Source organism: Orycteropus afer, unplaced genomic scaffold (genome assembly GCF_000298275.1).
Source record: "Orycteropus afer afer isolate SDZICR_OR568_19922 unplaced genomic scaffold, OryAfe1.0 scaffold00022, whole genome shotgun sequence".
NCBI classification, from domain to species: Eukaryota; Metazoa; Chordata; class Mammalia; order Tubulidentata; family Orycteropodidae; genus Orycteropus; species Orycteropus afer.
In genome coordinates this window covers 19,474,339-19,489,394 of record NW_006921609.1, presented here as the reverse complement: position 1 = coordinate 19,489,394, position 15,056 = coordinate 19,474,339, and the positions used below count along the sequence as shown (strand labels likewise).

At 35.5% G+C, this 15,056-nt stretch overlaps 1 protein-coding gene across 1 annotated transcript in view; it reads left to right on the top strand.

Moving 5' to 3' along the window:
• Window positions 1–11,456, top strand: part of GBE1 (1,4-alpha-glucan branching enzyme 1) — a 509,345-nt gene extending 497,889 nt beyond the window's left edge. The window contains 2 exon segments of the mRNA XM_007934918.2: window positions 8,162–8,279; window positions 11,295–11,456. Coding sequence (XP_007933109.2) covers window positions 8,162–8,279; window positions 11,295–11,456 — 280 coding nt within the window.
• The last annotated feature ends 3,600 nt before the right edge of the window (window positions 11,457–15,056 follow it).

Here is a 15,056-nt window from a genome sequence, read left to right as displayed (position 1 = left end):
TGTTGTTGTTGTTATGTGCCGTCGAGTCGGCCCCGACTCATAGCGACCCCTCCTTGGGTTTCCGAGGCAGTATCACTACGGAAGTAGGATTGCCCAATTATCTTAGACTGTTGAAAATATCAACTCATCCTTGCTTTTGAGCACCTATTCTTTGCCTGCCAGAAGTTTGTTCACATGTTTGAGTTAGAACAATCCTTAGAGTTTTGTACCTAACATTTTCTGCCTTTGGCAATTGCTATAGTTCATCTCCCAGAGTCAGTCACTCAGCTCCCAGAAATTTTTTATAATCATCATAATATGGGTGTATTGATTAAATAATTACATCTGAAAATAACATACCATAATTCATATATACTCTAAGATGTATTTTTTTCTTAGTTTAGCATGCCTTGCTTGGGATACATCTCAAAATAATTGATATGGTAGAATTATATTTTTCTTTTTTTAGGAATATATAAAATAATTTATCTTAAAACCAATGGTGTCTTATATTTGAAGATACATGGTAACTTACCAGCTTTTCCATCTTTATGGTCACATAGTCACTGAAGAACCCCTTGTTTTGTTACTCAGTGTGAAACCTGAGTGGTTATAACTTATAATAAATTTCATTAGCTTCATCAATGGGAGTGAAGTGAGTTTAGTGCAGAATGATATAAATGATAGTACTTCTTACATCAAAGTTCTTATACTTTGGGCAGACACTTGATCAAGTGGTTGAGCAAACACAGCAGCTTTTGAAGTATTTGAAGAGCCATTGAATTTAAGAGTCTTCATGCCTTTACTGTTCTTTAATCTTGTTAATACAGGCCTCCTTCAGAACATGGCTCATCCTTGGTTCAAATGTAAGGATGTAGATTATAAAATAATGCTTTAAACATCTTATCTACTTCGACCTGTTGATAGATACATGAAATACTTAGGAAGCTCTTGAATTTAAAATGATAAGACATAATATTTTAAGATGCCATCCAAATAGATAGGGACCTAGTTGATCTGGCTTTTCTTTAACAACTATTAAAAATCCTACCATTGTCTCCCTTCTATATTTTCAAAATTCAATGAGGTAGCCATTTTGATCCAATACTTTATATTCAACTATAAAACTACCCCATGAACCTAATGAACAATAAATGGATCTAGAACAAATGCAGTAAGTGTTACCTATCCAGAATCCATAAGGGTCAAGTGTCTATTAAGAGTTTCATTCTTTAATGTAAATTTTTAATTAATAATTTAAATATATATCACTTATCCAGTTTTTGTTTTTAATTAGTTCTCATATCTCGGTTTTAGAATTAAATAATAATAGATACATGAAAACATGCTGACTGATTCTTGCCCAATTGTAGAGCATAGGGTGTTGTTGTTGTTATGTGTTGTTGAGTCAGACCAGTATCACTGTGGAAGTAGATTGCCCAGTCTTCCTTCTGAGGAGTGGCTGGTGGGTTTGAATCGCCAGCTTTCTGGTTAGCAGTCAAGTGCCTTAGCCACTATGCTACCAGAGCTCCTAGGGCATAGGATAGTCATATCTATATTTGACTGATGTGTATACCCAAGATCTACCACTGAACTTGTTGTCTGTCCTTGGGCATGAGGACTCACCCTCTCCACTTCTGTTTTCCCAATTGAATATCAATTTCCTTACATGTACAATTTTATATTAGGATAAATCAAAATACTATGTGCAAAATGCCTAGTGTTTGGCACATAGAAGATGCCCAATAATTGGTAGCTTTCTCTATGCCTCTTTCTTCTCTTCACTCTTAACTCCAATCAGTTTTTAATATACCCAGTTGTGCATCCAAAATTTCACTGATCAGTCTGTCTCTCCCCATTCCCATTATCAGAGTTTAGTCACATTTATTATACCTTACTTCAGCTCCTGATTGGTTTCCCTGATTTCGGTCTCTCCCCTGTCCAACTGATTCTGCCCTTGACCTCCCAGGTAATTTTATTGATTATCATAATCTTTTCTCAAAAATCTTCAATATTACCATTTTTACTATTAAAATAAATCAAATATGCCTAAACCCGCCTTTAAAACTCTTGCTACACAAAATCGTAACATTCCTTCTTGACTCTGCCTCTCATTGTGTATCACTTTGTGCTTCATTTTTGAGAAATACATATAAATGTCTTAACTCTCTTTAAAGACTGAAAGTTGAATGTAAACCAAAACCATATCTGAGTTGATTTGATTTTGAATTTCGCACAGTTCCTTGTACTTAGTAAATGCTTGTGGGAATAAAGATAATTTGTTCTGCTTTCCTCCAATAAAAAATAAATAAATAAATGCAATTGATCTTTCTTGGTGAGTCAGCATTGTCATCCTGAATATAAGTTTCAAAGATTTATTGAGAGTTTATTACCAGAAGACAATCTGCTAGTTGTTAAGGAGGGAGCTATGTACAAAAGAGGACCTGTTGAAGTGTCCTGCTAAATGTTTTCTATCTGCTACAGAATAGGATCTCTGGTAGTATAGTGTCTAAGTCACTTGACTGCTAACCAGAAGGCTAGTGGTTCAGACCCACAGCCACTCCTCGGAAGGAAGGTTGGACAGTCTACTTCTATAGTGATACTACTGCCTTGGAAACCCAGAGGGGTCGCTATGAGTCAGGTGTGACTCAACGGCACGTAACAACAACAACACAGAATTGGAAACCATATGAAGAAGGTAAGTTAAAATAAGTGTAAATTGTCTCTAAGTTTTATTTCCAAGATGATGTTCTTTATTGGAAAAGAGATGGACCATAGAGGTTTTGGTAGTTTGTGTGTCTGAAGTTCTGTGTGTGTGTGTGTGTGTGTGTGTGTGTGTTCATAAGATGGAATGGGACTGAGAGAATGCCAGCATGAGAGAAATGCCAAAACAACAAACAAAAATAAATAAATTGTTCAGATAGATTTTAAACTATCTGATTTATATTCTAATTCTAAGAAATGTTCCCCAAAGATAGAGTTTTTTTGGGTTTTGTTTCTATGATACTTAAATAATGGAGAGTAACAATTTACAAATACAAAGCACTTCCTCAAACATTAATTTTAATCTAATGTTTTAACTAGTTGGAGTTTCTGGAGTTTAAGGATTCCATTTTCTAAAGGAATTTATTGTGTTCCCTGGATGATATAGACATAGGCTGTCTCTATTTCAAAGAAACGACCACAGCAGAATTTTTTTCTTTAAATTATACATCAGGAAAATATGTCTAAACTGATGTTCTCAAACTTTCTATATGGCTTGCATAAGCTTTTTTTTTTACAGCTACAAATTATGTATATTTAACAAGCAGATTCTAACCATTTTTAGTATAATGACCCTTTTCAATATCAAAATGAAGTGGGTACTTAGAGTTCTTTGAGAAGGTAGAAGGAAAAAAAACTTCCTATTAATTTTATAACTTTTTAATCAATATTTTATTAATCAAAAACATTCATTCTTTGAATATAGTATATATTATAGTAGTAAACATGCACAATCTCATAATTTGGTCCTCATACAATGCCTAATGCACATATAGATCCCAGGCAATTATAATAACATAATTAATCATCCAGTGACACCCTTATATTAACAGGACACCTACAATAGCATCCTTAAATAATCCATCAGAAAAACCAAAATTCTATTTGGAACCACTGATTTTGATGGTACACTTGTTTTATTCATCCATTACTACCAATAATCTATTATTAACTAGCAATTGTGTAAAAGATATTATAATTCATTAGTTTTCATAAGTATTCCATAACATTATTCTCTAAGCTATACTTTTTGGTGATTTGTGTAAGTATTTGAGGAAGTAAATTAAAAAAAAAAAAAAAACTATTAATAGCTCTTTTTATTTCACAATGCTTTATTTACTGTGCCTAATAATTTTTTTTATTGCTCATATTTCACTGTTAAGTTGATGTTCCCAAGTCATTTTCAGCTACATTCAGTGACTTTAGAATGTCCCTAAACCTAGTGAAATTTTGAAACACTATGTATATATATTTCTGTTTTTCACCTATCCATCTATCTGCCTGTTCATCTGTCTGTCCCTCTCATCTACCCATCCATCTATCCATCTGCCATCTTTTCTTTAAAACTGATTTTCAGTAGGAATCAGAACAGATAGATCTGGATTGAAAAAGATGGAGGTAACACTCCCAAGAAAGCGTCCTTTGGCAAAGACAGCTTCAACTCTTATTAAAAAAAAGGCTCTTCAGGCATGAAAATGGTGGATAATTCATTGTTTATTACCCACATGTATTACTAATTTGATAATTTTAGGTGTAATGAAAGTATACAATACTTCTGAGATTAAAAATATATATACCAGGAAAAATATAGAGCACCTAAACACACACACACACACACACACACACACACACCTTTTTGAGCTAAAAGAAACAAGTTACTAAGTTTCAATTTATGCTTACCTGTGATTATTTTATCAAGCACCATCTTTAGATATTTTGAAAAAAACAGATTTGCTGATGGTAACCATCCAGTTTCTATCAACTCAACTCTGATTCATGGCGACTCTATATATATTTTTTTTTTTTTTTTTTTCTGTCAGAGAATTGTGCTCCAAAGGGTTTCAGTGGCTGGTTTTCAGAAGTCGATTCTAGGCCTTTCTTCTGAGCTGTCTCTGGTGGATGTGAGCTTCCAGCTTTTCGATTAGCAGCCAAGCACATTGACCATTTCTGTACCCCCCAGATACTCCATAATAAGTGTATTGCTTTGCTGTAAATACAATAATACAAACATGCCTAATAATTCCTTGAAAAAAATGAGATAGTAAATAACAGGAATGCACAGATTACAACATGAATCTACTTGTAGTATATGACCTGCTGACCTGATAGAATGTATGATCTTCCTATGTTAATAGTAGTGTAGTGTCTATAAAAGGGTGTGGGAAAGGCATAAGACGGCCTCCTTCTTCACTAGGCAGATAGATACTTTGTTCAGTTCTCTGTCCCTCATAGAACTAGAATAATGGATCAATTCAGAGATAGGGAATGGGCTAAAATAACACATCAACACCAAATAAAGAATGATTAAAACTCTGGGATTATAATATATAGTATGTATTGGTAAAGCAAAGGGAAGAAATGACAAGATAAAAGAGCTTGTGGTGGTGAAGTTTGTGTGTCAAATTGGCTTTGCCTGGGTGAGTGGCTCAGCAGCTGAAAGTAGTTATCCCCCATACTGAGATTGGTAATTAACTCCATGGTGGAATCTATTGGAGCAGCTGAGTAGCTACTTTGAGTATGTGGTTTGCTTCCTGTATATAAGAAACAGCTTTTAGAATGGTCTCTACATTATGGCAAGCTTGAACCCTGTATGTGGCCAAGTCGTTGTTCAGAGCCTGCCATGCTCTGCGATCTTGGAACTTTCAATGTATTTGAATTAATGACCTGCAGTGTGGTTTGGTAACATCAAGACTGTGCCTTTTTACTTGTCAGCCTTGGGCTTTTCAGTCTCAGCAGCCAGCAGCTGTGTGAGTGAAGAAAAGCCTATAGCTTCAATGGGCTGGGAGCAGGAGGCAGAGCTGAAGCCCAAGTTTGAAAGGTTTTCACCCAGTCCCTAGAGCCCAGCTTAAAGCCTCCAAACTGTAAGAAAGTAAACTGCTATTTGTTCAAGCCATCCCATTTGTGATATGTACCTGTCAGAGCAGCACTAGGTAACCAAAACAGAGCTGAACAGAAGATTTCAAAGAGCAGCTCAAGAAGCCGAAGTCAGTTATTATTATGGAATGTGCAAAGATGTGGAGTTGGAAAGCCAAAAGGGAAGAACATGCTTGGCAGTTCTCACACTGAAAGAACTGAAGAAAAAGTTTAAGTCTCAAGTTGCAATATTGAAATATTCTATGGGAAATATATTGAATGATGCAGGAAACATCAAAAGAAGATGGAAGGAATACACAGAGTCACTGTACCAAAAAGAATTGCTTGATGTCCATCCATTTCAGGAGGTGGCATATACTCACGAACCAATGGTTTTGAAGGAAGAATTTGAAGCTTAACTGAAGGAAGTGGTGAAAACAAGGTATCAGGAATTGACCGAATACCCATTGAGATGTTTCTACAAATGGATGCCCCACAAATGGAGGCACTCACTTGGCTGTGCCAAGAGATTTGGGAGACAGCTACCTAGCCAACTGACTAGAAAAGATCCATATTTGTACCCATTACAAAGAAAGGTGATCCCAAAGAATGTGGAAATTGTTGAACAGAATCATTAAGATCTCACACAAGTAAAATCTTACTGAACATAATTCAAAAATGGTTGCAGCAGTATATTAACAGAGAACTTCAAGAACGGCAAGCTGGATTCAGAAGAGGATGTGAAACAAGGGATATCATTGTTGATGATAGATGGAGCTTGATTGAAAGAATACCAGAAAGATGTTTACTTGTGTTTTACTGACTATGCAAAAATCATTTGATTCTGTGGATCATAACAAATTATGGATAACATTGAGAAGAATGGGAATTCCAGAACACTTAATTGTACTCATGAGGAACCTGTACATAGACCAGGAGGCTGTTGTTCTAATAGAACTAGGGGACACTGCATGGTTTAAAATCAAGAAAGGAGTGCATCAGGGTTTTACCTTTCACTATACTTATTCAATCTCTATGCTGAAGAAATAACCTAAGAAACTGGACTATATGAAGAAGAACATGGCATCAGGATTGGAGGAAGGCTCATTAACAACCTTTGATATGCTGATGATACAACTTTGTGTGCTGAAAGTGAGGATGACTTGAAGCACTTACTGATGAAGATTGAAGACTATAGTCTGCAATATGGATTACACCTCACTATAAAGAAAACAAAAATCATCACAACTGAACTAATAAGCAGCATCATGATAAGTGGAGAAAAGATTGAAGTTGTCAAAGACTTCACATTGCTTGGTTCTATAATTGACTGCAATGAAAGCAGCAGTTAGGACATCAAATGATGTATATCACTGGGCAAGTCGGCTGCAAAAGACCTCTTTAAAGTGCTGAGGAGCAAAGATGTCTCCTTGAGGACTAAGGTGCACCTGACACAAGCCATCATATTTTCAATTGCCTCATGTCCATGTGAGAGCTGGGCAATGTATAAGGAAGACTGAAGAAGAATTGATGCTTTTGAGTTGTGGTGCTGGTGAAGAGTGCTGTAAGTACCATGGACTACTAAAAGAACTAACAAATCTGTACTGTAAGAAGTGTAGCTGGAATGCTCCTTGGAAGTGAGAATGGCCAGACTTCATCTCACTTACTTTGGTCATGGTGTAAGAAGGGGCCACGCTTGGTAAAGTGGAGGGTCAACGAAAAAGGGGAAGGCCCTCAATGAGATGGATTGACACAGTGGCTGCAACAATGGGCTCAGGTATAGGTGGGGCTGGCACAGGATTGGGCAGTGTTTCATTCTGCTGTACATAGGGTTGCTATGAGTTGGAGAAGGGCCAACAGCACCTAACAACAACAACACATTTAATAACATATTTAGAAGACATAAATGAGCCCTGGTGACACAGTGGTTAAGCACTAGGTTACTAACAGAAGGGTCAACCATTGAAACCCATCAGCCAATCTGAGGGAGAGAGATGTGGCAGGTGGCTTCCATAAAGATTTACAGCCTTGGAAACCCTTAGGGCAGTTCTACTCTGTCCTGTAGAATTACTATAGTTGAAATAAAATTGATGACAATGGACCTGGTTTTGGTTTTTAGAGGACACAGGAGATAACATAGCTATTAGTAAATATTTGAAAGGTCATTATATAGAGAAGTTATTGAACTTATTCTTTGCCTTTTCTGGGTATAAATAGTACCAAGTCAATATGAAGAAATGTCTCTAACAAGTGCAATGAGTTGCCACAAGAGACAAATTGATTCTCTTTTCACAGCCATAATCAATCCCAGGCTGCATTACCACTTGATGAGCTGTGATAGAAGGATAGCAAGGTTTCCATACTTGGTTATCTCTGAAATATTAAAGGAGAAATGAGTCAATCAAGATCAGCTTGCTCTGACTCAACTTGGCATAGCTTTAGATATAGGTATAGAGATATGATTTAACAGTGTTCAATATAATCACTTTTAAATTTCCATCTCAGAACATATTTCAGAATGTCTCATTCAATTCCTGAAAAATTGTGACTTCCTTAATAGCTGTACATTCAAAATTGTGCTAGATTCAGATGCAGCTGAGTATGGAGGACACCAGAGAGTGGACCACAATACCAATTTCTTTTCAGAGCCTTTTGAACATAATGGGCGTCCTTATTCTCTTTTGGTAAGTAAGGTTTATAATATATTTTCATTCAGTTTTAAATTATTCCTTGATGTTTTAAAAGGTGATTTTATATTTGCAGAGATGCCTCCTCAACAAGTAAGTGATGTGTGTGTATGGGGGGAAGGTAAGAAACGGGAACCATTCTAACTTAAGAGACATAATGAATAAATAAGCCAGATACAATGTGTGCTGCTGAAGGATATTAGGTTTTGGAACAACTAAGAGTAAAGAATGTTTGGGGAAAAATGATAGAATTTTAGTATTAGTAGGATTATAACTTATGCAAAAAATTAGTGGAAATACAGTATTTGTTATTTTTAATATGAGCATTTTTATTCTTCATGTACAAACTTTCTTCCCTTCTACTCTGCCCTTGCTTTCTCTGAAATATGTTCTATTTTGCAAGTTTTTACATTATCATCTATGTAATAAAATTTCATTCAAAACACTTTAAAAGAATGATATGAATTTGTATCTTTTTTCTTTCATGTAGCAAATTAAAGACTACACTTATAGTAGATATAAACTTCTTTGCTGTCCTCACACTACTGAGGACAATATTATATTACATAATTAATTTTTATTTTGTTATATCACAAATTATAGAGCATGCTTTAAATCACTTACTTAAAATTCTTTATTGAAAAAAGCAGAATCAAATCTCTAGATCTAAAGAATATGATCACATCCTCATCTACATTTTTATAATCTTTTTTTTTTTAGTTGATCCATAAGTCTCTCTCTTCTTCTTTTTCTATTTTTCATTTGGCCTTGTTTTAACCATGAGAGATCTGGATGAAATGTATTTCACACTCATGAACTCAGAATGTACCTAACAAATACATGACTTTATTATAACTGTTAAACCCTGATTTGGATGAAATCCCTCATTTTTCAAAAAATTAGGTATAAATTAGCTATGAGAATCTGTACAGTACCCATAGTCCCCCCTTTTCTATTGTCATCTCTTAGACTGGCATTAGCACCTCACTTTATAAGCTGCCAGATTGTATACAGGATCAATGTGGCAGACAGTGGAAGAAAATAGATGAAAAAGAGTGGAAGTAAGCAAGATCGAATTATTGCATTGTACACTGTGAGGAAAGTGCAATGGCCATGGGAGACTTCAGTGTACCTTAAGTGTTGTATGTATGTATGAAATGTGTCTATAAAGATGCAACCACAACTTTAGCTACAGATGTAGTATTCTTAAGGTTTAGAGATGTAGCATTCGTAAGAGGAGGACTAGATGCTATCAGATTCTTTCTTTAAAGACGTTGTGTCACTAGAGTTTGTCCCAGCATTCATTGTTGACATGTGCAATAAGATTGATATAAATAAATAAATAAATAAATAAAAGTTTCAGACATGAATAAGAAAATTACATTAATGGGCTGAAAATAACCAACAGAATACCTAGGGATTCCTGAGGAGCTGGGGAAGATAATTCAGCTCACCAAGGAGAATCATGAAGCAGCAGCAGCAATCAGTCACTATAAAGCTGAATTTCAACCAGTGAATTATGCCGAAAGGGATTTGAAAGGCTCAGACAGCCAAACTTTTATGCAGTCAACTTTGTTAAATGTTCATGTATCCAGAAAGGGTTCTGTATGGGAGAAAGGCCTGGTAGTATAGTGAAAAGATCACAAAATGTCATGGTAGAGAAACTGGGATCAAGTGCCCTTTCTATCATGTACTGCCTATGAGAACTTGAGTGAATTACTTAATTTTTTATGCCTCAGTTTCTCTCTTCTGTAAATGTGGTTTAATAATAACATTTACTATCATCTCTACAGCAAGTGATCCTGATAAGGCATAAATTCATTAATCCATGTAAGCTTTCTGGATAATTCCAAATGCTACTGCACATGTACTGTGAAATGATTATTTTCATGGCTATTCAATAATTATTAAGGTATTGTAATTATGTCAAGGGAGATCTGGTGACATAGTGCCTAGGGCATTTGACTGCTAACCAGAAGGATGGTGGTTCAAACCTACCAGCCACTCTCAGAAGGAAAATTGGGCAGTCTACTTCCATAGAGATACCACCTCAGAAACACAAGGATGGGTCACTGTGAGTCTAGATTGACTCAACATAAAGTCCTTTGGAGATATGTACTGAAAGAAGACTTTCTCCCAATTTGAATAAATTACAACCTTAAGTAAGGGCTCACAGTCTATGGGTGTGGACTTAAAATGTTCTTGGGATACTTTTGATTTTGTAAGAGCAAAGATATTCTGTCATAGTTAAAACAAACTAACTAACCAGTGGCAGCAACACAGTTGAAAAACACTTTTCAAACATTAAGTAAATTGATCTGAAAAAAATGTGAAATGTGCAGTTCTGAGTTAGCAGATGGAATGGAGAATATCTCAAGTCTTAGTAAGAGGTAGAGGAATACAGCACCACAAGCCTATGAGAAAGAGAATACCCTGTAATAGGATTCTAACCCTACTCAGTCAATAAGGTGAAGGTTAACACTGTCTTCTCAGTGGAATCAGTTTGTTTTTGATGGCTGCATGTGCTTCAGGAATTATTTGTTTAAATGAGTCTGTAGGCCCTAGATAATATAACTACTGATTTTAATGTCAGAATAAGGAAACACAAAAGGACCCATCAAGTACAGAAAGTCCAAGACAACAGTTTTCCTTCTTGCCAGTGTTATTCTAGAAACAACTAGAGAATAAAATCATATTAAAGGGGGGTAATAAAAACCTAGAATAAGAAAGCCTCATTGTAATGGAGCTCCTTATTAAACAGATTCATTTGTGGTGGGATCCAATCAAGGTCTTGAACATGACCATAAACACTATAGTTCTGATACCACAGCCAGTGAAATCAGTCTTACTTCCCACAGTGATAGCCAAAAGGGGGCAGGTGAGTAACATATAACTTTTTATACTTCCAGGGAGTTTCTGTCCATCATAACTAGTACACATTTGCTAAAGCTTAATTTGCAAGCTCAATAATCCAAAGGATCTGCTGAATAAGTGTCAAATATGTTTTCAAAGATAGCAACAAACAGAGCTCGAAAGAGTCCTAAAATAGCCATACATGCTGCAGCATCAGCTCCACTAGCTGAAACTGTGAAGCCAGGGAATAACTGCATGTGTATTACTGTTGAAATATATTTGCTAAGGTCAGAGTATCTCACAAATGCTAAAAAACGATAGGGCAGAGCTTTTCTATTCTGCTTTACTGGCAGTTATTGGAAATTTAATTTTAGCATAATTTCTCTATATTTTGATTCCTGATATAGGAACTTAGATGTTCACCTCTATGTTAACCTCTATGTTAATCAGTGTACTGGGAGGAGGAGAGTTTTATCTTCTCTGATTCATAAATTCAAATTCCCTGACCAAAACAGAAGAACAGAGATGCTGAGCCTCAAATGAGTTAAACTCTTTTGCCGTAATTCAAGCTGTCTTAATGGTGAAAATGTGAGTAAAGTAATAGCTGTAGCATTAATTAGTCACTTAGACACCTTATCAATAAGAAGTCAGTCTATTTATTTCCCTTCTATATTTGGGACTTCAAAAGTAGATTTCATTCAAATAAAGGATTGGGCAGGTAAAGTAGCATATACTTTGGCTCTCTTAATAATGGAATTGGATTATATTGTGGCAGTCTTGTTCTTTGTGAAGAGTTGGTTATAAACATATAAACTAGATAAATATAAATGTAACTAGATAAGTATAACCGGAGTACCTGGGTGGCACATTTACTGCACAGCTACTAATTGAAAGATTGGAAGTTTGAATCCACCCAAGGTGCCTCAAAAAAGGTCTGATGATCTGTTTCCAAAAGATCACAGCCACAAAAACCCTGTGGAGTTCAGTTCTAGTCAGCAACATATGAAGTTGTCATGACTCGGGATTGACTTGAGGGCAACTGGAAATATAGTTGAATAAGTATAACTGGAAATAATTAATTTCAAAGCCATACATTATATTGTCTCATATGTTAATAATGTGATCTTAGATACATAATGTTTAGGGCTTAAATGAGCATAGTAGATTTATTTATCGGCAGACATTATCTTTGACAGGCATACTAAATAGTTTCTATATGAATGTACTCAAATAAAAAGTGTTTATATTTAAATATACTTAAACATTTATGTTTAAATCTGTTTAAATTATATTTGTTTCTTTTTTCTTGTTTCATAATTCAACCCTATTTTAAAAATTAAAATTATATTTAAAAATTAAAGTTATAAAAGGAGAGTTACACAGACAATGAAATCATACCCATTGCCCTCAAGTCAATTCTGATTCATAGCAACCCTTTAGGACAGGGTGGACCCTTTTAGGACAGAGCTAACAATCTTTATGGAAGCAGACTGCCATGTCTTTCTCCCATGGAGTGCCTAGAGGATTCAAATTGTCAATCTTTCTGTGAGAAACTGAGCACTTAACCACTGTACCACTAGAACGCTTTCATATTAAATTATAAAACCAAAAACCAAACCCAATGCCATCAAGTCAGTTCTAATCTATAGTGCCCCATTGAGTTTCCGAGGTGGTAAATCTTTATGAAGTAGATTCCTCAGTCTTCCTTCTGTGGAGTGGCTGGTGGGTTTGAACCACTAACCTTCTGGTTAGCAGTGCCTTAGGCATTGTGCTACCAAAGCTCCTTATGTTAAATTATAGGGACCCAAAATTGTTCATGTCAGTAATTACATTGTCTTAAGGATTATCTCTGATTGCCTCAAGTCCTTTAGTATAATTGGGAGTCACTTATTAACGACTAAGAAACTGATCTATATACTGAACCATAATGCAGAAGAAAACTCAAAATTTTATAAATAGTCACAGTTAAGAAAAATCACTTGCTTGGGAAAATTATTTTATGTTGCCTACACTGCAAGGGCTCTAGTGCAACAGAAGCACCTTCTGGTAATTGACACTGCAGTGAGAAAATGTAATTATACAATATTCCTGTTAGTTATATTGTAGGATTGTCCATTGAACGTTTTAAACAGATGGTGTTAAGAGGTCTCTAAATGTGGCTGGAATTGGCATCATAAAGCTTTTTACATAAAATGACCATCATCATTTAATAAACTTTGTTGGAGCATGTTTTTTAACTATTAAATGTCAAAGTAGGAAAATCAGTATGTATATTGCCAGCCTTGAATATATTGTTATTTTTATTTAACTCTTAAAGTTGAACCAGCTAAAATTCCAAAAGAGAAAAGCCCAGTATTCACATTAGAAAAGAGAATAAGATCATTTATAAATTATCAGTAGACAGTTCTTATTTACCTTTTATTAATGAAATAATTATGAGGTTGTGAATCAAACAGAATAAATATCAGAACTATATAGGATCCAAAGAGGAGACTCACCTTGACTTGTCCTGATGATACAAGTATGCCACACACTGAGTAGGGTCCGATCCTTATTTGTTGGAGGCGTGCTTTGTATGTTCCTTTCTAATTTTCTCACAAGGCTTAGGCTTACCAGAGTCCAGCCTGCATATAGAAGACTATCTTATTAGAAAAACTTTTTTTGTTTGTTTGTTTTAATGTAAAGGGACCTGGAAATTCTTTAATCCACTTTTTAGTGATAGTGGGACATTTAGATTGGTCTTCAGAAAGATTATTTATGGTAGAAACAATTCAGACTCATTCTGTTTATAACCTGTTGTCCCGTTGATTAATTAAACCAGTTGCTGTGATCCCCAGAAATAAAAACATATAACCATTAATGATTTTTTTCATGGCAACCCTGTGTGTGTTGGAGTAAAACTCAGCTGGACAGGGAGCTGATTTTTTGGAAGTAAATCACCAAGCCTTTAATCTGAGAGGCTCTTCTTTGTGTACACTCAAACCTTCAAAATTTTTGGTTAGAAGTCAGGCATGTTAACCATTTGCATCACCCAGGGACTGGCCTGTTATTGAGAACATGGCAAATTTCTTTGGAAGACAGGTCCTTGTCTCTTGATTCATGCCTGTTTTAATAAGATGAGGGAGGGAATGTATTGGAACTGAGTCTTTGGTTTTTGGTTATTTTTTTTATTTGTCCTTTGCTTTAATCTGTGTTGCTTTGGTCTATAGCTTGATTATAGAAACATGCCACCCCACCTCTTAGACTTTATCTGCCTGCATCAGTGGTAATAGTCCTACTTTGTATTTGTTCATGGACACTTCTAGCTTCTTTTTATTGAACCAATTTCATAACACCTTATATTTCACAGTCAAGAGCATATCAAGTAGATGAGATCCCATTAGCAGTGGAATTTGTATGTGGTTTAAAAATTGTAAGACATTAAAAACATGTAAATTTCAGGAAAACAGATTGTGGCATTCAAGTACATAATTCTCTTACTTTAGAGAAATAGGTACTATATAGTATTATATATCCACTGCTGTCGAGTTGTATCAACTCATGGCAATACCTCCTTTGGTTTCTAAGGCAGTATCACTACGAAAGTAGATTGCTCAACCTTCCTTTCAAGAAGTGGCTGGTAGGTTTGAACCATGAGCCTTCTGGTTAGCAGTCAAATGCTTAGGCACTATGCTACCAGAGCTCCTGTAGTATTATATAGTATATATTATATAAACTAAAACCACACCCACTGCTATCAAGTTGAGTCCAACTCAAACTGACCTTTTAGGACAGAGTAGAATTGTCCTATCAGATTTCCAAGGCTATAAATCTTTACAGAAGCAGACTGCTTCACCTTTCTCCTACAGGGCAGCTGGTAGGTTGAACTACTGACCTTTTGATTAGCAGCCCAGTGTTGTAACAAATGTGCCACCAGAGCAT